The sequence below is a fragment of the Schistocerca piceifrons genome, chromosome 3 (assembly GCF_021461385.2).
Source record: "Schistocerca piceifrons isolate TAMUIC-IGC-003096 chromosome 3, iqSchPice1.1, whole genome shotgun sequence".
Lineage (NCBI taxonomy): Eukaryota > Metazoa > Arthropoda > Insecta > Orthoptera > Acrididae > Schistocerca > Schistocerca piceifrons.
This window is the reverse complement of record NC_060140.1, coordinates 911,155,201-911,180,729: the sequence shown is the minus strand read 5'-3', so window position 1 is coordinate 911,180,729 and position 25,529 is coordinate 911,155,201. Positions and strand designations below refer to the sequence as shown.

At 41.6% G+C, this 25,529-nt stretch overlaps 1 protein-coding gene across 1 annotated transcript in view; it reads left to right on the top strand.

The window, feature by feature from the left end:
- LOC124789197 (homeobox protein EMX1-like) overlaps positions 1 to 25,529 on the top strand; it is a 331,777-nt gene that overhangs the window by 268,252 nt on the left and 37,996 nt on the right. Inside the window, exon 2 of the mRNA XM_047256491.1 lies at positions 5,119 to 5,291. Coding sequence (XP_047112447.1) covers positions 5,119 to 5,291 — 173 coding nt within the window. The remainder of the gene's footprint in view (positions 1 to 5,118; positions 5,292 to 25,529) is intronic.

The window sequence follows — 25,529 nt, the reverse complement described above, 5'->3', positions numbered from 1 at the left end:
AATGAGAGGAAGCCGAAAGGCACGCGCTTAAACTCACGCAGGCTGGCGTGAGGTCTGAAACAGGATACGTAATGAATGCTATAAAGAAAAGTACGTAGCTTCTGGAATACTTAACTTTAATCCACATTTGTAGAACATCGCTCTTGATGATACATTAATAGAATCTCAATATCAATTGAATACGGCGCCTTGCTAGGTCGTAGCAAATGTAGCTGAAGGCTATGCTAACTATCGTCTCGGCAAATGAGAGCGTATTTGTCAGTAAACCATGGCTATGAACGTCGGCTGTACAACTGGGGCGAGTGCTAGTACGTCTCTCTAGACCTGCCGTGTGGTGGCGCTCGGTCTGCGATCACTGACAGTAGCGACACGCGGGTCCGACGTATACTACCGGACCGCGGCCGATTTAAAAGCTACCACCTAGCAAGTGTGGTGTCTGGCGGTGACACCACAGTTTTAGTGTGATGAACATTGACACAGTGACAATACGCTCATAACGCTCTCATTTTTACGTACATACTTAACGTCTGAGTCATTAAGTTGTAACAAAATTTCACGGAAATATCATCTGAAATTCATATTTTCGGGTTTCTTATGTGAATTATGCTAAACAGCGCTGTGTATAGAGGTTGTGCTCGTAACTACCATTGTCTTAAAAAACACTTATTAACGATGCCATCACATTTCTTATCCTCTCCCTCCAAATCCTCGAACGCCATGCACTCCACCCTGCTTTCCGCATCCGTTTACCTTCCTCCACATGGATCCTCTACCATCTTGCAAAATTCCCACCCCTTCTCAACCACACAGAACACCTCCGCATTTCCTATACCATTCGCAAACTAGGTTCCAATAACCTCGTTGTCTCTCCTCTTATCGCTAACCCCGGTATGGTGCCACGCCTTCACAAACGCATCCCTCCATCCCTACACCTACATACAATCCATATCCTATCTCAACGCAACTTCAACCAACTCCTTCTTTTAGACAATGAGATCCGCTCCTATGTTTATCCATCCTACCGACTTTAACTCGTACCCATCCGTCCCACTCTACATCAGCGCTCCTCTCTCCTTATCCCTCTCCATCCATCCCTGTCCTTTTCCCCCATCCTCCCCACACTCCTCCTCACCGTATTTCTTCACGACCGTCCGTATTTCCTCTATCCGCCTCACCCCCTATACATCTTTTCCAAAGTTTCCCCTATCTAACAGTTCCCACCTCTTTACCCACACCCCTCCACCCTATGGAACACACTCTCTCCTCTGACAATATCTCTCATCCAGTGCACATTGTAAGTGAAAGTATGGTGCTTGAGTGTTTTTTATCATAAGAATTTCATCTCTATGTAATGTGTGTTTAAAATGTACATATTTTCTTTTTTTAGCTGTCTGTCTTTGATTTTTAATTTAAAATAGAAAAACAGTCACAAATTTTGTTTCTCATTCTATATTTTTCAATTCGTTTAGCTGAAGAGTGGAATGTTGTACTACTGGTTATCCACTACCGGCGATATGGGACGAAGGGAGATGAAATAACAACAAAGAAAAAAAAAGATATTGCTTGCTCTATGTAAATGTGTGGAATAGCTGTAAGATGGTATATGATTACAATTTCTTATTATGGCGCAACTAACAGAGCTGGTAGCTTTTTCTGTACGTATATTTTTGGTTTAATTTTTTCCTGTGTTATTGAAACTGCTGGACTTTCGATAATGTGTTTACTTGGAAGTGCCCAAAGAGACGAAATTAGCCAATAACTAATCTGCACCCCTGACGCACACGGAAAACTCCGCGTCACACTACCGTAGAACACCACCAGGGGGACCCCAAAAGAAAATGGAGCAACCCGTTTATGTGATCGAGTATCGTGCGGTAATTTCTTTTCGCCAATAGCGCTGTCAGGTTGGAAGCTGTGGGTTGAGGATTTCATTGTGTGCTAGGAATTCAGATAGGAACCGGCAAACAAACGATAAACCAATTACGTAACTTAATTTTTTCCAGGTGGTAACTGAACTTTATTACTGCCCACGTAAATCTAGGTTAAAGTGATCGAAGAGAGCCCAATGAACCCACAATTTGCGAAACTTGGCAGTGATACTGGTACGTGCAGGTTTTCGTTCAATAATCGGCTTACGTTTTTGTCACTGAAATGACTCAAATGCAGCAGAATAAATTGAATGGATCAAGAAAGGGTGAAATTAATGAAGAAGGTGGACCATAAAATAAGAGAAAAAGCGTTCGGAATGCTGTCCGTGGAATGTAATGAACGTGGGGTGAAAATTCAGAATTTATTACGCACCGGCACTTGAACGCGGAATCGTGAGAAGCACTTTAACATTTAGTTTATCTGAGCACGCCTCCGCAACCTACTTACACTTTCACTGATGTTCCTGGATACGATCCTCTAACACAGCTACCAGGGATCTCCCGTAGAGTTAGTGGGATTACCAGCATGGGGTAACGGCTTCGGTGGTTTACACTGCCACTTTATTACAAACCCAAAACAAAACTGCCTGACTCTCCTGTACTACACGGAGTAACGTAACTCGTCCACTTGCTGGAAGTGACAATAAGCAAACAGAAAAATACGGAAAATGAACACCGGTGAACAGTCTTCAGTTGAAGGTTTGTGTGCCTGCATCAACGAAGAGAAAGAGGAATGCTACTCACCTATGAGGAATGTAAGGTGGGACAATAGTAATTGTGTTTCCAGTTGTTTGCTGTCAGCTCGAGCAAGTGGACCAGTTATAGTAGTCAGGGTGATTGCAGTGTGTCCTAGTACATAAGAGTCAATGCCAGTTTCGTGATGCGTTTTTAATAACGTCATGTTTACGCGAATAGTACACTGCGATATGTTTTCGAAGAGATCTTGACGAGAGATGAAGGGTTATCTAATAAAAAATATAGTTTGATATTTAAAAAAGACGTACTGCTGTTCATGTCTTCATAACGAGCTGGTTAATCTCCCTGTGGTATCTAAACGACATTGGCTTGCAAAATTTTTTTATTTTTATTTTGGACGAAATGTTATTTAGGGCTATAAAGATAAATAGGACACCCAGTATATGATATGAATTAAATATAATGGAACGAAATGAATGGATCGATTGGGATGAAATCAATGAAGTATTTGGAACTGATATGTGGAAACAACACTAGTGACACTGGAAGTTTTCCGGGCAGTCTGGCCGAGCGGTTCTAGGCGCTTCAGTCTGGAACCGCGCGACCCCTACGGTCGTAGATTCGAATCCTGCCTCGGGCATGGATGTGTGTGATGTGCTTAGGTTGGTTAGGTTTAAGTAGTTCTAAGTTCTAGGCGACTGATGACCGCATATGTTAAGTCTCATAGAGCTCAGAGCCATTTTTGACTCTGGAAGTTTGAATGAGGCTGAGGTATGTGCTCAGATGGTCCAGTGATTTGGGCAGGGAATGCAGGTTTCCTGTACTCGTCTGACACAAATTTCGAGTTGTCGCGTTTGTCTTTCCCAGTTTCTTGAAAGAAGTATAGCTTGTAGATGTGTAAAATTTTCTCATACTTCTTAATGCAAAAATTCTGGGTAAAACCTCGAGCTTTCGAGGATTTCCAACATAGTCTTCGTCTGCTGCTCCTGAGGAAGACGATGGTGGTAATCGTCAAAAGCACGAGGCTTTACTGGGAATTTCCACGGCAAAAAGTCCGGCAATCTTTCTTACAAGAGCATTGTAGCCAAAAACTTTGTTCTCATAGCTAGTAGATTCTCGATTGCTCAGAGCGTCCTTTACATAAATCTGAAAATGGTATTTAGGTCTATGTTTCCGAAATCATACAGGGTGGCGCACGAAATGTGTTACCATTTTGTTTTTGAATACAAACTTTATTGGCAATACAATCTGAAAGGAACATATACTACAATGAAGAGCCGTCCATGGAGATTTGTTCTAACTCAGCACATGCTCCATATGTCCACCATTTCGTTTCCTAACTTCCTTCAAACGAACACTGAAGTTAGTGATCGCCCTACGGCACATGTCTTCCGTAATTTCACTGCAAACTTGAAGAATAAGTCTTCTGAGCTCCATTAAATCACGTGGACGTTTCGGGAAAAATTTTTCCCGTAGGTACCCCCAAAGAAAAAAGTCACATGGTTTGAGGTCTGGACTATTGGGGGGCCAATTTTGTCCGTCATTGAAGCGACCTTGACACGTGAGTGAAATGATCCGCATGTCGAAACGCTCGTGTAAAAACACCAATAGTCCAGACCTCAAACCATGTGACTTTTTTCTTTGGGGGTACCTAAAGGAAAAAATTTTCCCGAAACGTCCACGTGATTTAATGGAGCTCAGAAGACTTATTCTTCAAGGTTGCAGAGAAATTACGGAAGACATGTACCGTAGGGTAATCACTAACTTCAGTGTTCGTTTGAAGGAAGTTAGGAAACGAAATGGTGGACATATTGAGCATGTGCTGAGTTAGAACAAATCTCCATGGACGGCTCTTCAGTGTAGTATATGTTCTTTTCAGATTGTATTGACAATGAAGTTTGCCGGCCGGAGTGGCCGAGCGGTTAAAGGCGCTACAGTCTGGAACCGCACAGCCGCTACGGTCACAGGTTCGAATCCTCCCTCGGGCATGGATGTGAGTGATGTCCTTAGGTTAGTTAGGTTTAAGTAGTTCTAAGTTCTAGGGGACTTATGACCACAGGAGTTGAGTCCCATAGTACTCAGAGCCATTTGAACCATTTTTTTGACAATGAAGTTTATATTCAAAAACAAAATGGTAATACATTTCGTGCGCCACCCTGTATTTATGGATTCTTCGGTCACCTCTTGGTAGAACACTGGAATCCGGAGTACAGAGGTATAAAAAGAGCTGTAACAGATCATTTAGAACCAGATGGCGGGAGTTGTGATAGGGTGTTTTTCCCTTTGATGCCTATATAGACTGCAGCACAGTTTGAAGGTTGGTATAAATAACACAGCTGAGAGGGAAATATATTTAGCATAATTAAAAAAAAGTTGGTGGTGTTTGAGTGCAGCTACTTAGGCGCTGGTGCAGATCTGGAACTGTGTCGCGCCAGCTTCCTCTTTGCGCGGTCGAGCAACGGGGTGAGAGCATCGGTGTTTTGGCTGTCCACAGGCCCCGACATCCCCGGCTTCCTGCTGCAGCCGTTCCGCAAGCCGAAGCGCATCCGGACGGCGTTCAGCCCGAGCCAGCTGCTCAAGCTGGAGCACGCCTTCGAGAAGAACCACTACGTGGTGGGCGCCGAGCGCAAGCAGCTGGCGCAGTCCCTCAGCCTCACCGAGACGCAGGTGAGCGGCCGACCTATCTCTACCCACTCCACACACCTGCCTGCTTGTGTTCTGCACTGTCCACTCACTATCGACGTACTGTAACCTGCTTCAAATCAGCTCTTTAGAGACCGCCTAACTTCTGACGTACGCTATCTTCTGTTCTCGAACTACAGGTTGGAGCGCGGCAAATTGCTGATTTGGGAATTAAATAAAAAATAATGTACACTTAGGAACTTACATTTTTATTTTTCTCATATTGGACAATCATGGAAGTTTCTAATTACATGATTTAAACAGTAATATCTGGCAAATGTCTACCTTCACAATCCACACACTGCCGCAATCGTTTTCTGAAATTCTAACGGCGTGGCCGAGAGGTTCTAGGCGCTACAGTCTGGAACCGCGCGACCGCTACGGTCGCAGGTTATCCTGCCTCGGACATGGATGTGTATGATGTCCTTAGGTTAGATAGGTTTAAGTAGTTCTAAGTTCTAGAGGACTGATGATCTCAGATGTTTAGTCCCATAGTGCTCAGAGCCATTTGAACCATTTGAATAATTTTCATGTACAATAACAACAAACACTCTACTAACATGTAATTAGTCTCCATTGCTCGCCGACTACTAGTAGCACCCAACCACACTGCTACCGGCGCCGAATACTTATTGCGGCATTGTTCGTGACAACTCGACAAACGCACGAAGTCAACCAGGGTCTTCATATCATTTCTTATTATTCAAAGGGTATAACAGACTATTTTAATAAGTTTATATGTCCTAATGAATACACTGAAAAGAGACGTTTCACCCTTTGACAAATTCATATTTGATGTCTTGTTCGTTTAATGAATAGTATTGAAGCTACAAGTTTTGGCACAGAAACTGTATCCCTGTAGCCAATGAGAACATAATAATTCTTCGCTGGTTCCACGTCAGCTAAAAACAGGAACTCACCAAACTTGAGTGTCGTGTGCGTACCGATACGTGGCAGCTTTCCTCGGTAGCAAACACATATCACTTTTTTGTGACGTCAGCTGCCTCCGGCAATACGTAAGACGCTTTGGATGACAAGAAAGTAAACAAGGGTGCAGGAACGAGAAATGTCTCTGTGATCCATTCCCAGTTCTCTCAGATCTTGCACAATTTTTGTCAAATCATATTATTCTTGGTAGCAGGTGGTTCTTGGTCAATGTGTATTTGCTCCCTTTACCACTCTTGCCGTGCCCCCCTCTCCCATTCCTGCTGTGCCGATTTCTGCGCAATTTATGAGCACTATCTAAGTGTTGCGCAAACATGCACATCTCTAGCAACAAATCTGTAGCTTTGTTCTTGCTTAAAACCTGCAACGTACCTTGCTTCTTATCTTTTGTTCGAATATTCGCTGTGTTCAGTAAGACTTTTACGGGTATGTGTTCGAGTCATGTTGTTTCTAGACTAACATTTCGTCCGCTGCGAATGTGCACTTCATAATGACAGTATATATACCACTCTGACGAAGATCATTTGCGGCAATGGCTCAGTTTGATGTCATTTCTCCTCCTGGTACTACAATTATGTACATCATTGTCCTTTTGAACTGTACTGGATTATATACCAAAAAAAAAGAAAACTTCATTAGGCCATAAATATATTGTGAAGCAATAGTTACAATGCCTAACTCGTTAAACAGACGCGTGCAATATGATTGTGGGTGAGCCTTACAGAACTTTTTGAGCAGGGAAGACATTCATACTTAAAGATGAGTTACCCCAGAACATTATTCTATATGACGTTACTGAATGAAAACGTACAAAATATGTTAGCTTACCGATCTGTCTCTCCTCAAGATTTGCAATGATTCGAAATGCAAATGTGGCTGAACTAAAGCGTTTTAGGGAATCCACCGTATTTATTATTTCCTCACCGTGTTTTACGCGTATCACTGGTGTAGTACCATAAATATGCAGAACTGAATGTGTCGTGTCTTTTTAAAACTGAGGGTGAGACAACTTGCAAAAAAACCAGTCAATGATACTTTTAAGAACATTTTTTATCATTTCTTCTGTTTCTGTATGTGTGCTTGGATTGATTGCAATACTAATGTCATCTTCAAAAAGACTTCATTATGCTTGTTGTGCATTAGAAAATCGTTTGCGTGTACGAAGAAGAATAGTGGACCAGAGATTGAGGCTTGGGGAACCCCATACACGTGATTTCTCCCTAGTCAGAATTACGTCCCCAAATTATATTGGTTGAATTAATCAGTACAACTTTCTGCATTCTTTTGGTTGGATGTGACATTATCCATTGGTTAACTAAACCATCAACCCCATAATACTTCAGTTTATCTAGAAAAATTAATATGCAGCTACTAAGCCTTCCTGGAGTCTTCCTCCATTATCTATTCTACTTCCGACGTACCGAAGTTCATCCACTTGTTCAAGAGTAATAAAATTATAAACAGCCGACCAGTTGCAATGGATAAAGAAATTCTTTACCTAGGTTTCGACAAACATAAATAAATTCTTCAGAAGGTAACAATTTTACATTAGTAAGGACTAATGTACCATCGCCGTTTTTACAAGTCGGCATAGATCCCTGTGTCAAAAATAAAATGTACCCCAAGAATTAGGGTTTGTCACGTTAATATGCAGAGCTCACAACCGACTCAAAGTTCAAGAGTACTAGTCTAGTGTCTCTACCACCGCGTCTCTTGCATCGTAGATACAATACGACATTTTTAGTGCAGAAGCACATGTCCACCGTTAAGGAGTTGCCTTTGAACGGTTCGTAAGCGATCTGAATGACGCCGTGATACAGAGAGAGAGAATGGTAGCTCTACGCTCGAGGGAACAGGAGGCGATGTACTTAGCGGCTAGGGGAGGTGACTGGCAGGGTGCGAAGGGCAGCGTAACCGATACGACACCAAATCGGATTAAGGGCGGCAGCGCACGTCCGCCATTAACCTCTTGCCCCGGTGCAGCGGCAGATGTCCCCATCATGGCCGCCATTTCCCCCGCCCCGGCGCTTAACGACGCATTAATCACATCTGATGAAGTAAGGAGCGGCCCGTCCTTTTTGTGCCCTGCCTCTCTCCGTGTTGCTGTTATTACTACAAGTATTATTATTAAAGAGATTTATATTTGTTTGCCGGCCAAGAAGAATGGGCGAGATTAGCATTTGAATTTCGAACACGGCTCCGGGGATTGAGACAAAGGCCCGTCCCCGCGGGGAGCCCACGGCGAATCGGATCGCATTACAATGGCGCAGCCAGCAGTCGTGGCGCAGCTGGGCCACGGGGGACCACGCTAGGTGCGAACGCGAGCTCACCGCCGCCGTGGCTACGTCTCCATTTGTACCAGTACTTGGGCCGGTATGCTCTCTGCCACTGGTTTCCTATTACTGCGATACGGACAGAACCTGAACGGAAAGTTCCCAAGTTCTCTACGTGTATGACGGGTAGTCTTAGAGTGTTAATTAACATCGTGAAAAAAAAAAAAAAACAGATGCGACCTTGGTGGTGTTAGACTTTCTCTACATATCCATCCTCAAGAGCGGCGGCCGAGTTTAGGTTCGTTCTGCGCATCTGACGTCACAAAACACAGTCAGCCAATGAACAGAGAACGGCGTTGCCAGAGCTCGACTGCAGTGCAGAGCACGGACGAGTGCCTTCAGTTTTAGAAACGTTCAGTCATAAATAAAGTAATTGAACAAAAGCAATGTCTTGATAGCAGACTTTCTATAAAAGAAAGTTCGGAAAAAGCATTCTTTGTACCAATTGCTTCATTTTCTATTAATAAATTAAACCAAACAAGCAATAAGCCTCCTAATTCAGGCGATAGCAGGGAAATTCATTCTCACTAACCGCTTTTTCGCAATAAAGAACAGCGGTAATTGTTCATTTCCTATTGTACTTCGACGAAACGTGACTAATTCATAGTCATACCAACAGTGTTTGTCGGTATTTTGCGTGGTTTTTTAAACTCCTCCAGAAATTCCGTTAAATGACGAGCTGCGTTAGCGTAATGGTTAAGGTGTTTGGCTGCTAAGCAAATGGTTCCGTGTTCAGACTTTGTCTGGTGCCAATATTTTCTTTATTTAAAAACCATATCGAAGTGTCTTACTGCATGAATTTTATTTGTTTGAATGCAATTTTTTGAAATTTCTAGTGACAACTAAAATCGACCATATGGAAAGTATACGCTGTGACTTTTACCTCTGCAAACTCTTCAAAATTTCGTGCAATGGTTTACTACATTTAATGCTGCACAGTAACTGCGTTGAACATCGAAACAAAATCAAGTCATTTATGGGGGAAGGTATCAGTCAAGAAGATGTGTAAAAATCAAATCTTTGGGCCAAATAGTTTTTGTGAAATCTAATGATAAGTGTGTCAAAGCAGTCGGAACACCATGTCTCTGCACAGGCGAGCAGTGCAGTGATGACAAAATGGCGCACAGCGCGGAATGCGGGGAGCACGCCTCTGTAGCAGCGAAAGGGTTAATGCGGCCGTGGTGGCTTTACTTGATAAACTGCGCGCTCCCCCCTAAATGTTAGTTTGCGAACTATACTATGGCGCTGCTTCTCTTGGCGCATGCAACTGGCAATGCAGCAATCTCCCGCGTCTGGGCGGGCATGCGCGAGCCGCCAAGATAAAAGAATTGAACTATAGTTAACATAGTCCACTTTTAGGGATATATACTTGGTCCAGAGATCGCCCAGCTTTTTCATCCCATAGGAAAATAGGTTCTGTCAAACTCTGCAAAATACTCGTTGACTTCAACCATCACGTCCTCACTTGATGAAAATTTCTTCCCAGCAAACCAATATTTTAAACTATGTAACAGGAAGAAGTCAGTTGGGGCTAAGTTTGGTGAATATGGTGGATAAGGAACCAATTCGTGTAGTTTCCACATTGTTATCGATGGTGTGTGTGGTGATGCATTACTCTGCTGAAGGAGCATTTTTCTACGTTCCAGCCTTTGCCCTTTCTCAGCCAACGCGTTTCAGAGGATCCAACAATTAATCATAATAGGCTCCTGCAATGGGTTCGCGTTTTTCCAAGTAATCTATGAGGATTATACCTTGAGAATCCCAAAAGACAGTGGCCGTAATCCCATCAGCTGACAGAATGTTCTTTATCTTCTTCGGTGCACTTTCACCAGCCTTTGTCCATTTTCTGACTGCCGTTTTGACACTGGTGTGTAATGATGGATCCTGGTTTCATCAACAATCACAAATCGGCGCAAAAATCTTGAGGATTGCTACTAAACATCGCCAGACATTGTGTTGAAATGTTATGCTGGTTCCGCTTTTGCTCGACTGTGAGCAATAGCGCAACAAACACGCACGTAGATTCTTCATAGACAATTCTTTGTGCAGGGTATTTTGTACTCGCTCAGCTGAGATGCCTACAGTTTCAGCAATCTCACAAATTTTTATTCGGTGGTCTTACATTACCGTCTCATGGACTCTGTCAATGGTTTTCTTTGTGGAGATCTTACCTGGACGGTCAGAGTGCGCTTTGTCTTCGGTGCTTGTCCGACCACGCTTAAATTCATTAATCCAAAAGTAAATGGTCTTCAGTGATGGTGCAGAGTCCACGTGAACTTCATCCAGTTCCGTTTTGATTTGTGCTGCAGTTCAACCCTTCAAATGAAAATATTTAACAACAGTACCACACTCGGTTTTCTCCATTTTCAATCGCAGTCGACACATTGACCAATTCAGATGCCTGTCAACAATGAAGTATATGCTGAACAGTGTTGAAATTCTTTATACGATCCTTGGAATAGACAAGCTTACCAACCATGAAGCGCAACAAAAATGTTTCATTCTTTCATGGAAATTTACCAGACTTATCAAACCACCCTCGTATTTGTGCCAACGCTGGATGACTTATCAAGAGCTTGATTGTAGAAATCTGCGTTTTGCCTATTCAGTAGGCCTATATGTCCCGCCACAGAAATCAACTCGTCCTCATTCTGAGAATGACGACCACGCAATGGTTTCTTCATCCGAAGAAATACAAAGAAATTAATGAATCCAGCACAGCAGAACACGGACGATGACACAAAATTTGATTGCCCAAGGAAGCAGCAAGTGTGGCTGTGTGCTGAGCAGAATGACCTGAGGTGTGTGATCAGTCACGGAACCCAGAGGGCTGACATCCGTCGTGTGCCAGATCTCCAGAACTGATCCAAGACCTATCTTCAGTTTTCCAAATGGTTCAAATGGCTCTGAGCACTATGGGACTTAACATCTGTGGTCATCAGTCCCCTAGAACTTAGAACTACTTAAACCTAACTAACCTAAGGACATCACACACATCCATGCCCGAGGCAGGATTCGAACCTGCGACCGTAGCAGTCGCGCGGTTCCGGACTGAGCGCCTTAACCGCGAGACCACCGCGGCCGGCTCAGTTTTCCAAATGTCTCTGATTGCGAGACGTTGGTCTTCAAGAACCGGGGCCTAAACTTCTCTAGCGAATCCTGGTTCTTCACGGAGAGCTGGTCTGCTATTTCTCACTTCACCATTCAGACTTGTGTGACCACATTCGAAGCATCTGAACCACCTAAACAGTTTGTCACGCGATAATGCCTTGTTGCCGTACACTTCCGCGTCAATGTTTACAGCCTTGTTCCACTTCAAATGTACAGTTATGCACGATAGTTTGCCTCATCATTTGGCTACGCTATTTTGTTTTGGGTTCTGTAGAACCCTGCTACGACACTGTGCCGCAGGTATTTCAGTGTGTTCCAGGATTACTGACCTGTAACAAATTTTCAAGGAGATAACTGAAACTATATAATTACACCTCGTCACACCTACATGTACTCTGCTATACTCTGCAAGCTACCTTAAGGTGTGTGACGGACGGTACTGCTTGTACCGTACCAGAATCATTTTGACCCCTTCCTTGTTCCGTTCGTGAATCGTGAATGGGAAGGAGGACTGCCAGTAAACCTCCACATGAGCTGCAAAATCTCTGGTTTCCTCATTGTGTTCATTTCGTCACACATAAGGAAATAATATGTTACTCGAGTCTTCTAGGAAAGTAAGCGCTCAAAATTTCATCAGCAACCCAGCCTGCGGCGAAATGTGCCGTTCTTTTATTAATGCAACCCGGTAAGGACCCCAGAATGATGAGCAATATTCAAGACTCGGTCTTGTAAGCTATTACTTTCGGGGCTCAATTACATTTCCTTATGATTCTTCCAATGAATATCGCAAGGAGACCACACGGCAGTAGGATTTTTTTTTGTGGTACGTGAAGTTCCGAGATCAATTATCAATATGCAAAACAGTTCGATGCAACTCTGAAAAATTCTCGGGAAAATCGACTTCGAAGTTTTTCGATCGTCTGTACGCGCCTGATTTTTGTATTCTCTGGCTTGCTACGCGCAAACTATTAGTCCTACAGAAAAAAATGTACAGGACCTTGTAATAGGAAATTTCATGATGTTATATTTTTGACAGGGGTACGTTGCCATTAGGAGCCGAAGTTTTCGGGTTATTCAAAAAAAACGTACAAAAGTGACCTTCAAACGCAACCCCACTCTCACTGTACGCCCTCACCAGTCAGGATTTCTAGTAAGTTGTTCATGGCACTACGGACTATCACGGAACAAACATTTGCGACTGCACGCTTTATTCCTCACAATCGACCTTTTTCTAATTTACATTGCCTGGCCTTATTACGCCATCAGCATAATGGAGCAGTTGCAAGTTGTAAAACTGACGTTCGTGTAAATTTTACCTAACAATTTTGCGAATTTTGGAAACATAAATAGAAAATTGTGCCGTATTCGCTAAACGTTCTGACTGCAAAACTACTGTGCCTGTAAAAGTTAAGTTTTGGTAGAATTATCAACGTAATTACTTTTAGGGTAACGTTTACAAAAGTAGTTTTTATTTCACTACCTCACTAGCACATTTAAATTAATAATGTTAACGAAATAACCGACTATGCTGGTGGCGTAATAGTCCAGTCAATAGAGACCAAAAAAGGTTGAATATCGGTAGTAGTTCGTGTAGTCGGAAATTTGTGTAGTGGCAGAAACATACTAGAGATCCTGACCGGTCATGGATGAGTACGGGGGTGGAAGAGCGTTTGAAGGTCACTTTTGTGCGTTTCTCTAGAATGAGTCGAAAATCGTGGCCTCCAGCAAAAGCCTATTACGGTACAAAATGTAACTACATTACATTTGCTCATTTTTATGTGTAAGGCTAATAATTAGCAAACGAGAGCACATGAAAATCCCGTGCGTGGTTTTGGAAGCCCAGATATAACACTGCGGGTTGCGTAATGCGACATCGGTAGTGGCAGCTGAATTACCTCACATATGTGATCTTGTAGAGAATATTGATAGCGGCAAAACATGAACGAAGTACGCCCTGTCAGTACAAATACAGTACCCTGAACATGCCAGTCGATGACAACAACAACAGGTTCACGCGAACGTTACCGCAGGCAGTTTAAAGCACTCCGTCTTCAGGCTACGAGTGGCCTACCGGGACCATCCGACCGCCGTGTCATCCTCAGTGGAGGATGCGGGTAGGAGGGGTGTGGGGTCAGCACACCGCTCTCCCGGTCGTTATGATGGTATTCTTGACCGAAGCCGCTACTATTCGGTCGAGTAGCTCCTCAATTGGCATCACGAGGCTGAGTGCATCCCGAAAAATGGCAACTGCGCATGGCGGCCTGGATGGTCACCCATTCGAGTGCCGGCCACGCCCGACAGCGCTTAACCTCGGTGATCTGCCACCGCAGGCAGTTTATTACAGTAAATTATTTGTACCAGTCCTGTTGATGGGGAACAAATAATCATCATTATACATCTCACAGAGAAAAAGTAGACACCAAATTTAGATTTCGTGTTACTTTGATATTACGAACGAGAAAATAGTTAGCGTTGCGCCAGAACGCTGATGGGCATTTGTTGACGCTGCAGATGGATCCCCACCCGCCGTACCAGCAGCATCGGCTGGGAACCCCTCCCTCCCCACAGGGCGCTGCAGCGATCGGCGAGGGTCGGCTCTCCCCCAGCCCAGATTATAAACATCTCGCCCTTGTCTGCCAGGGGAGTTAGCGGGCGCGACCAATGGCAGCGCGTATAGTATTCTATATATACATATACATCCAGCCCACCCCACCCGGCAGCGTCCGCCTATGCGCCGCCGATGTTCGTCGTCTGTCACTTGGGCCGTTGACTTCTCGGCTCCCGTTACCGCACCGCCTGGGAAGGCAGCGCATCACGGCGTGTCGAAGGGGGGGGGGGGGGGGGGGGAAGAAATGTGCTGCGTGAAATATTCCGTTCATGAATGCTTTAGCTTCCTCGACAGCTTTCCATATAGGGCCCACAGCGCGAGCCATTTGTCTTGACCACCCAAATAACTTTTGTTCCAGAAGAAAAATACAAAAAAATTATCAAGCAAATGTTGGTTAACTACCAGAGGGACATTCACAAGTATGACCCCCTTTCTTACAACTTTGTTCGTTACGAAGATATTAACAGCTTCTAACAACCCTACCACAACAAAGGTCAAAATTTAATAATGATTGTGGTATTGCTCACGCTGCTAAATACTGCATTTTCGTGCAACAACAAAGTTATTATGTGGCAGGTGTCATTAGAGCACAGTTAATAAAGTCATTTCACGTAATAATGAATAAACTAGGCACTCATCTTTTCGTGTTTCCCACGCTGGTCTCGTTGTAAAATCATGGCTCAATCGTCTAAAATCTAGGTGGTGATGATTCCAAGCTCGGATGCAAAGAGGCCTACGTTTTATTCTGCTATATTCAAAAGTTTTGTAGATGCGCTTCACAAACCATTCTTGAAGATTACACTTTTGCAGGACAATGGTGATGTAAGTAATCAGCACTCCGAATTTAAGTTACACTTCCTTTTTATTACTTTTGTTGCAATATCACGTAACACACAAAACATCACTTCACAATAAAAAACGTACTTGAAAACATCTTCCTCACTGTTAAAGTTCACATTTTATAAGCTGACTACAATATGCGTCTTTTCAATATGACGTCCAAGACTTGACTTTACAGTCTCTAACTCTCTAACTAACTAATAATCGCTTACGCGCCCAAAAATCAGAGTTACCAGTACGTCAAAGATCATAGTGACAAAAGAAAGAATACACATAAGAATAATATCATTGCAACATAAACATATCGATGTATCAAAGTACCTCTACATTAATGAAATCAAATTTGAATGTTGTCTCAGAAATACGTTAACTACTTTACGGAAACACAATAGAATATTGCTGGTATCGAGAGGTTGAGTTGAGCTACCGTAATGGTTATGTAATTCAAGTACCATTACAAGCTGTACGTCTTCTCTAAAGAGCGACCTATAGTACGTATTCAGTGATACACATCCTCTCCTCAACACCTTTTCTTGAGCGTATCACAGTGCATCATTGACGTATACATTATGTTGTTACAAATGCAGCACAAAACTGACTTTCGCACTCCTGCACTGCGGGTATCCAGAAAAATATAACTGGTCCACGCGCTGGAGGTGACAATAAACAAATAGAAACCCAATTGTTGTTCTGCTAACATACAATATACGTAGATGAGTACCATTCCTACCTTCTCTTCGTTGATGCTCTCACACAAAATCTTCAGTTGAACACCGCTGGCTGAACGACATGTGCACATTTTCCCTGTGTCTCCATTTGTTTACTGTCAGCTCCAGCTTGTAGACTAGTTACATTACTTCAGCTACTTGCACTGAGTGCTGTTAGGGAAAAGTCAAGGTCAGCTTTGTTTCCGTTTTTAATAACTTCATGTTTACGTGAATATTACACTGTGATTCGTTTCTGAACGGGCCTTGACGAGAGGAAGACGATTATCAAATAAGAAATATAGGGCGCAATTGAAAACAAACGCACTATAGTTCATATCGTCGTAGCGAACAGTTACAAGAACGGCAGTCATGCTAGTTCGCGTCTGGTAGCTAAACGACTTTTGCTTGATATATTTTTTTTTTCAATACACGAGAAATTATTCGTCAAGATAAGCGGGACACCCTCTATGAGACCGTGAGGGTATTGCGTTCCTTCTCTGTACACGGAAGATAAATACCACGGCATCGTCGTCAGTATTTCCGCGTTTAAATAAACCATAAATGCAGAACAGGGTCTTTTCTTTTGTTTTTTTCTCGGTAGAAAGTTCCTGCACTATTATGCCATCCTCGTTGAGTCTTTCCAGTAATTCAGTTATTAGAAGATGCCTCTGAAGAGATTGCCGAATTGGCGAAATGAATATAAAAGAAAGAAAACAGAATTTACAGTTAGTTAGTTACATCTGCCATAGATGATTTGAACAATTGTTTTATCGGAATGACGCGCAACGAGTTAGTTTACAGGATTTGTGTACATGAATATTGTTAATTTTTTTCTTTTTTTACTGTCTACCCGTTTTAAGTAGAAATTCGTCAGTGGAGTAGAAGGAATTGTGCAGGAGAAATGATTTTAAATCAAGTTCAAAACTTGCTTTGCTACCGATAAGATATTTTATGTTATGGGGAAATGATCAAAAATTTTTGTTGCTGCATGTGGGACTCCTTTCTGACCCACTGACAGCTTTAACAGTGGGTAATAAAGGTCATTCTTATCTCTAATGTTGTAGGTATATACATCACTGTTTTTCTCAAATTGTGATGGCTTACTTATGCCGAATTTCATTAGTGAGTGTATGTATTGTAACAGCGTAGTTATAATGCCTACCTCCTTGAAGAGGTACCTACATGACGTCCGTGGATGAACACCATATATTATTCTTATTGCTTGCTTTTGTGCAATCAGTACTTTTTTTCTACGTGGTATGTTATCCCAGAAAATTATTCCGTAAGATTATTGGGTGGAAAGCTCTGTTCCCGGCAGTTCTTTATCAATGATAAAAATTGGTGCAATATCGTTATGTGCATGTTACTCGAAGGATTATTTATCATCGTCTGTGCTTAGTTACGCTTTGTTACCGTGTGCATGTCTTTGTATTGACATAACAACACCTACTCGCAACATTTTTTATAGAAGGCAGTGACGATAATGAAATAAAATATCTTAGCAACTGCCAGGAAGAAGAAGTGTTTATCTCCATTGTGAAAGAGAGTGGGAAATAAGAAAGACAGCACAACCTAAATATCTGCCATTCTCGACTTTAATATATTGCTCGACAATGATTCCTGTGTAATATTTCCACTTGGTTCATCTATTTCAACTTAAAACAAGTTTCAGGAATTCTAATTTTTTAAAGCTTCGGTTGTTGTTGTCTCATGTTTATTATTAGGGTTATTATTATTGTTAGCATAGCTATTTGACGTATGAGTAAAGGACGGTGTTTTATTTTAGCTAGTAAACAGTGCCTTTATTGCTGTTTGTTAGAAAGGCCGACTATCTCACTGTCTTAAGTTAGCTGCCGCGATAAAATTTTGTAGAAATTGACATCTACGTTTTCAGTTATTTCTCGGTGCGTCGGAAGACAAATGCACCGTTTGTATGCTAACTCTCTTATTGTTATATAGACGCAGCGCCGTTGATTGTTTCCCAGTGTCACTGCCAGGGAGTTATACGAAATTTGTTTATCTTTACGAGTGTGGAATTATGTAGCGATTGAAAGTTACCTGAGGATAAAAACAGAAAAACTACAAGTCTGTTCATGAACGGATGTTACTTCAGACGAAAAATATTTCTGCACACGAATGTGTAAACAGCAGGATTTTCTATATAGCCACCGAAGTTGAAAACTTGCCGGAAAACTGTTTCATAATGAATTGTTTGTAATGGAGACGGTAGTAGCAATCTTGTGCTGTGGCTAACGAAAAGAAATTAAATTATTATTAATATCGTAGGTCTGAATCTACAATGATAAGGGAACGTCGTGCGCAGACTGACAGCTAGGCCTATTGTTTCCTATTTGAAAGACATCAAATTCGTCACTGACTGTTGAAATTATTTATTTTCACTATTTCCATTTCTGCTTTAAGGGCATTATCAAGGGAACTTGCAAAGGGAACTTTGCGTCAACCAGCTCGGTTTACCTCTAAACAAAGAACAGTGGTTTATTAGGATTTGTTTTGCGGATGTTAATATCTTTAAAAGGCTCAGTCACGTCTGTGACTTGAATACGTGTTGGTATGAGCTGAAGTACCCGTTAACAGTTACCACTTGATAATGGACTTAAGACCGAAATCGCACTAGTAAAAATAAACAACTTCTGCAATCAATGGTGAATATGACGTCTTTCAAAAAGTTCTACATGACTGTGAACCGCAACCATAAAAAGTTAATCTACAGTTTCCTAGTTTCGTTTCTATTTATACTTTTTAATTTAGAATCCGATTGTAACTTAGTTTGCTTTGTCCAGACTGTTGATAGGGCAACTCCATAAACGATACTTTAAACATCTGTATTTGTGCATAAGCGACGCAGGATAGTGTAGAAAATTGATTGAATCAGTTTCAGTTCGCTAAGTTCGTTGATTTTTTTTTAAATTAAGCATTGACATAATATTACGAGGAAACCGTGATCTTTATGAAGTTAGTATACATTATTGTAGTATACAGGGTGTTAAAAAGTATTCCATATTTTGATAAGTGGTGGTGTGGACCAAAACAAGACAAAAATGTCCATTAAACATGGCCTGTAAATCGCATACCTGAAGAGATCTGAGCGCTTGTTCATTTTCACTACTGCTGCAATCTCTTTGCTATTACGAACGACCTGCCGAGTGCAGTAAACAAGTGAGGGCAGATTGCTCTGTTATTGTCCGTGGATACAGCATGCAGTAACGATTTGTTACGGTTATTACTATAAACCGAATTCACAGCGCTGGGTAAGTGTAGCGCATACATTAGTTCTAATGAAACCAGTTTGCGGTTTGATAAGCTTACAAGCATACTCGAAGTCTCTTATTCCACACGGGAAATGGCAGACATCATCTCTTGTAGCCTGCCGAACGAAAAAGTGTGCAATTTCCCGTGTGGAATAATTTTCATTATGCTGCTAAATGCAAAGATAAAAATACAATGTAAAAGCAGTTCACAAACTTACTCAAACACTGTTTCCATTAGAAGTCATGTATGTGCTGCACTTACCCATAACTGAGAATATGTTTTCAGCAACAACACATGGTCACTGCGTACTATAACCATGGGCAATAACACAGGAATGTGTCGTCATTTGTTTACTGCAGTCTCAGCGTCGTTCCAAATAGCAAAGATGTTGCAGTAGAAGAACTGTGTTTCACACTAGCATTTAGCCATATAATTCTAAACCCTCGTAAAATTTTACGATTGCAGATGGTACAAATCCGCGATTCCCGCTAATCTGATATTGTCAGTGTAGGGTGTAATACAGGACATTTTGCAGCCATTTTGTGTGTGACATATCATTGGAGGCCAGTGCACAAACAATAAATTATGATTTCGTGCACAGACAATAAATTACGACTTCCTTTGCGACTTCCTTTTCGGAATTATAAAATTTACGATAGTTTGAGTAACAATGTAACATTTTCAGCTCTTTAGGCTGGGTTCTAGGGTTAAGGTATACATTTTAGAGCGCATATTTGCCGGAAATTTTTGTCTTGTTTTGGTCCATAGTAGCACCTCTCAAAATATGGAACACTTTTTTTTCTTTACATTCTGTATTCATGTTACCGTCTTTGGGACTTTATTGCCATTGATAGATGTGAAATAGTCACTACAAAACTTTTCGTCGAAATCTATACGTGAACGTCGACTTTGATAAACGCAATTTTACGAGTTTGTAATTACATTTCACTGAACAGAATGATAAAGAGTATCATACTTTTTATCATATCGTACAGTAAAATGTTCTTACATAATCGTAAAATTGTGATTATCATTGTCGACATCCATGTGTACACGACTAGGTATTTTCTTTAGATTCGGGCAAAAATTTTTTTTTGTGAATATTCCACATCTGTCGGCAGAAATTACGTGCCGGATCCGGTGGTGTGAATATTTTATAATTTTTATCGCTCCTGAACTGCTACAAAAATTTATAACAGATAAAGAAACACTTAGAAACACACCACTCCGAAGGAGTGATGCTCACACGGGCAAAACTATAAGGGAGACTATCTGGCTATAATCAGATACATCTGGAGATCACCGTTGTTCCACAACTGGCGATATGAATAGTTAATGATACCAGCTGTATTAATGAATCTACAGAAATATTATATAAACAGGAAAGAAGAGACCAGAAATTTATCTATTGCAAGAGACCTGGGATATAACACGTTGCGAGAAATTTCAAGTTCTTAGCCCGACAGACGTATCGTAGGGTATTGTTTACTACACGGAAGCGTGCTTCATGTTCCTGGGAATATAACTGCCAGCGATTCCAGCCTTTGTGGAAAGAAAGAATGTCCACACTAAAAAAATATCCCACTCGTTACAAAAGTGCAGTGCAAATAAAGTAAAATATGGAACGTATTGGTCACGTATGTTCCACATCGCAGAGCACGTGTGTGTCGCGTCGCAAATCCGCGCAGCACAGCTCAGGCTGGAGTGGCTGCAAACAGGAGGGGCCGCAGAAAAAGCGAAAACACAAGACAAGGCGCTCTATTTGCTCAGCGAAATTGCTTTTGATCTGCTGCGGGCGTACCGCACGCACCGACGTCTGTTGACATTCGTATGCTCGCGGTGCAGGGGGCATCGTGTGCCGGGAGAGTATCCACTTCCCCTCCCCTCCCCCCTCCCCCCACCCCCCCCCCACACACAAACACACACGGGCGTCCGCAGAAATTTGCCTGGGTGGGGGTATAAGATTGTAAAATTGCCATTTTTAAAGTAATAGAGTTGGTCAGGTGTCACACGATAGGAACTAAATAATGTTCGTCTCACAAGAGCTTATTATCTCCCAGAGAACTGAAGACTATTCTTTCAGTTATAGAAGTGTATGTGAATTCTGTAACGAATAAAAACTCTGTACTCCAGGTTCTAGAGTCTAGAGGGGGGGAGCGCCTCTCTGCGCCCTTGCAGAATCCCACGCACTGTGTCGTAAGGAGTGACTTTTACATATTTTAGTAATTACACTGGCTCATTTATCTGTCGGAAGCTTTTATTGGTAGTTGGCGCAGTAATTACAGCAATAGACATATGTATTTACGAAGGAAATTAGATAGCGAAAAGAGACACTAACTGAGGCACTGAGAACCTCGAGGGCCCGAAGAATAGGAACAAAGCTCTGAGAAAATCAAATGTTTGTGAAAATCTAACACAGGTTGACATGGACTAACGGGAATGTTTGAAATGAGTAGTGGCAGCCATGGGTAGGTCGCAGCACTGGAGGTTCGTGACAGTTAGCGAGTAAACAGTCCGCCATTTGAGAAATCATGGATCAGTGGAACAGACAACAGCGTGCGTTAGCCATAAAAATGCTTTGTAAAAACTGTGATAGTTTGGTAGCGGCACAGAGGGAGTTTCGACGTTTTTATAGTTTAGGACGTCATGGCGCCGTTCCGTCGAAACACGCGATAAAATGTAGGATTAATAACTTTGAAGAGACTGGATCTGCCCTCAAGAAGAAATCAACAGAAGTGTGCGTTCTCCAGCGAACATTGATGTTGTACGCGAGACTGTCTTACGGAGAGCACGGAGTTCAATTCGTAAGCCAGCAGTAGTGGCTGGAATGTCCCAGGACAGTGTTCGCAGAATTCTTCATCTTGATATAAAATTTCATGCGTACAAACAACAGATGGCGCAACAATTGAAGGACAACGATTACCGTTTACGATCAGGATTCTGTCAACAAATGGTAACGAAAGGCCAAGCGGTTCTAGGCGCTTCAGTCCGGAACCGCGCGACCGCTACGGTCGCAGGTTCGAATCCTGCCTCGGGCATGGATGTGTGTGGTGTGCTTAGGTTAGTTAGGTTTAAATAGTTCGAAGTTCTAGGGGACTGATGACCTTAGATATTAAGTCCCATAGTGCTCAGAGCCATTTTGTTGATAACGAAAATAAACAGTGACGGAGAATTTCTAAACAAGTTGTGGATGTCAGATGAGGCACATTTTGATCTCACAGGTTATGTGAATAAACAGAACTACCTTTACTGGCAAACACAAATCCTAATGACGTTCGTGAGCGCCATTTACACGCTAGTAAAGTGACAGTATGGTGTGGTGTTTCATCACATGGGATTATCGGACCGTATTTTTCCGCAAATGAACTGGGGAACACAATAACTGCCAATGTCGATCTTTACGTGGAGATGTTACGAACTTTTGTTACCCCTGCATTGAAGAACTTTCGAAACGTTCAAGAAGCCTGGTTTCAACACGACGGAGCAACATCACTCACTGCACGGCAATCAATGGCATACGTGCGAGAATTGTTTGGCAACCATGTGAACTCACGATTCGGTAACATTCCCTGGCCCTATAGAAGACCAGATTTATCCGTTTGTGATTTTTTTGTTGTTGTGGGGCTACCTCAAGAGCATAGTCTACACGACTCGACCAAGAACCCTGGATGAATTAAAACAGAGAATTCGGGATGCAGTTCTCAGTATCCCAGCTGAGATGTTGCAGCGGTCAATGAGGAATCCCAACAGCAGATTTCACGAATGTATTCGTACATGAGGACGCCATCTAAAGGCCGTAATTTTTAAAAAATGATAAATGCGTCAATGTTTCGTAAATGGCAAAGTTGTAAGGTTTCAATTACTATGACTGCAATTTCTTTCCTTCATCACTTCTAGTTTTATTGGATTGTGGAAATTTTCCAATGTTTCTGCGTCACCCTGTATATAGACAAACCACCAGTCACATAGGTCTGAATTGTTTGTTAACAAAGTCTCAACATCCTACACTTTCTACATAAAATTATGTACCCTTTTATGTTGTGAAATATTAATCAATATTTAAGATTATATTTATTAATAATGTTAATTCTTAACATTTTCATATGTAGGCTGGAGACAGTAGTGTCTTTTGACTAATGTAAAGTTTGTGATTAATGTGAAACTACGAGTATAATCACAACATAAAGAACAGATACAAAGATTCACCACGCACACAATTAAACCTATTCCAACACTTCACGGTCCTTAGTATAACCATTTTCATTAAGCACATCTGTGGGCTTCAGTTTCAACTAAAACTGCCGATATACCTCCGATTTCAAATTATAAGTATTACTGCCACTTAAATGATGCAGACACTAAATTATGTTGTTAACCCTAGGTAACAGCTGAGCAGTGCAGAACCACAAACTTATGCTTTGTTCTTTCGGCCCTTATGAAAAATAATATCCGAGAGCTCTTCGTGAATGTTCATATACACAGTGTGGGGCTACAGATATAGATAGAACTGATTCACCATAAGATCAACAGATGTCAGGAGCGTGCATACATGATAGAACCTCATTTGTTTTATGTATAAATACGACCTCCGGATATCTTTAAACTCGCTGGATTAAAAAAATGTCTCACAAGTTTGAATACTTGCTTCCACACAGTATTTTTTTTTTCATTGAATTATAGAAGTTGTTATCTTTTATTTGTAGCAAGTCCACAACCAGTCAACGTTCGAGTAATCTCGGTTTGTGGGATTTCTTTGAAATTATGAAATATTAGTCACTGCGTCGCCTGTAAAAAAACTATCGGACACCTTTGATGTAATTTGGAAGAGGTGCAGACTGCATTTGGCAGATAAAATGACTCACTGATTGTCAGTGAGTCGACGAAATATTTCTCTCACAAAAGCTTTAGTTAGTAAAATGCTGAAGACCACTCTTACTTATTATTTAAAAATGAAACGTTGACTTCAGGATATCTAAATAATGACACGATTTCAATAATACTTTGCTTTGAAATTATATTTTCATCTTGAGTACACGTTCATGAATCAGTAACGGAGCTTATGAACATCTGTCTCAACAGGAATCGCAAGAGAAATGAATGATTTTACATTGTTTCGTCACATTCATACTTCTACAAAAGAAAAATTTTAAGCCTGTTATGACTATTCTGCTGACATGTCTCTAGTTAACTTGTAGTTCTTTCCTCCGTTTCTTTACTATCAAGCGTTTAGCCTCTTTATTAATTATATTTTATTACTCGTGAGAAGGAAACATGAATAAAAATACGAAATGCCACACTCTTCCCCTTTGAAGTTTTGGTTGTGCTAACAGACTCGTCCGTAGCGTAACGCTACATCTAGGTTAGGTTAGAATGTGATTATTTGGTTGTGAGTTGCCAACGCAACGATGTGAATGCGAAATAAAGGTTGCGGTAATAGTTTTATCTGTAGCGTAGCCTGATTTCAAGGCGCTATATTCAGCGCACTGCGCTATATGTAACGCACTCTTCGTTCTAAAAGCTAAAAGTGCACGGTGAACAGAAAAAGCCTGCATTAAAATATGGACAAGTCTCCGAAGAGTATTTTGGTACGCATTATGTTCATAAATCGTGCATAAATTTCGAAATTACGTATGGGGGATTCAGTAAGTAACTTTAGCCAAATTTGGAAGGTCTAATTATTAAAAAGAGCAGCAGAATAATTGCAAATGGTTCAAATGGCTCTGAGCACTATAGGACTAAACATCTAAGGTCATCAGTGCCCTAGAACTTAGCACTAGTTAAACCTAACTGACCTAAGGACATCACACACATCCATACCCGAGGCAGGATTCGAACCTGCGATCGTAGCAGTCGCGCGGTTCCGGACTGAAGCGCCTAGAACCGCTCGACCACCGCGGTCGGCGAATAATTGCAAATTAACGAAGTGTTCGAATACTGGGAATGCAAGAAACAGTAGCAATGGACTACTACTGCCTGACACACGAATACTTCGTTAACGTGCAGTGGTTTCCGCCAGTTTTTATTTTTGTGTCTATAACGCAAACAACAACTTGCACTCCAAGTCTCTTGTTTACATTTTGCAATGAATGAGAGGTACCTCGAGGTTCATTTAGAGACTGTTTCCCTAAAGATGTGGCGCGTGGAGGATTTTTACGTCCGGAAACATAAATTACCGTTATCAAGTGGATCTGAACGCGTGAATGAAGTAATAATAATATTATTCACATAAGTACAAATTAAACTAAGGACCAATTGTAGGAACGACGCATATTTCAAAATATGAATGAAAGTAAACTTTATGATCGAGAAACAATAAAATGTGAAATTCAAATGAATACATTAGTTTTATTTATGTACATGGTAATATTCCATTGGAAATGCTAGCTAATAGGGTCGAACGTGTCTGGTG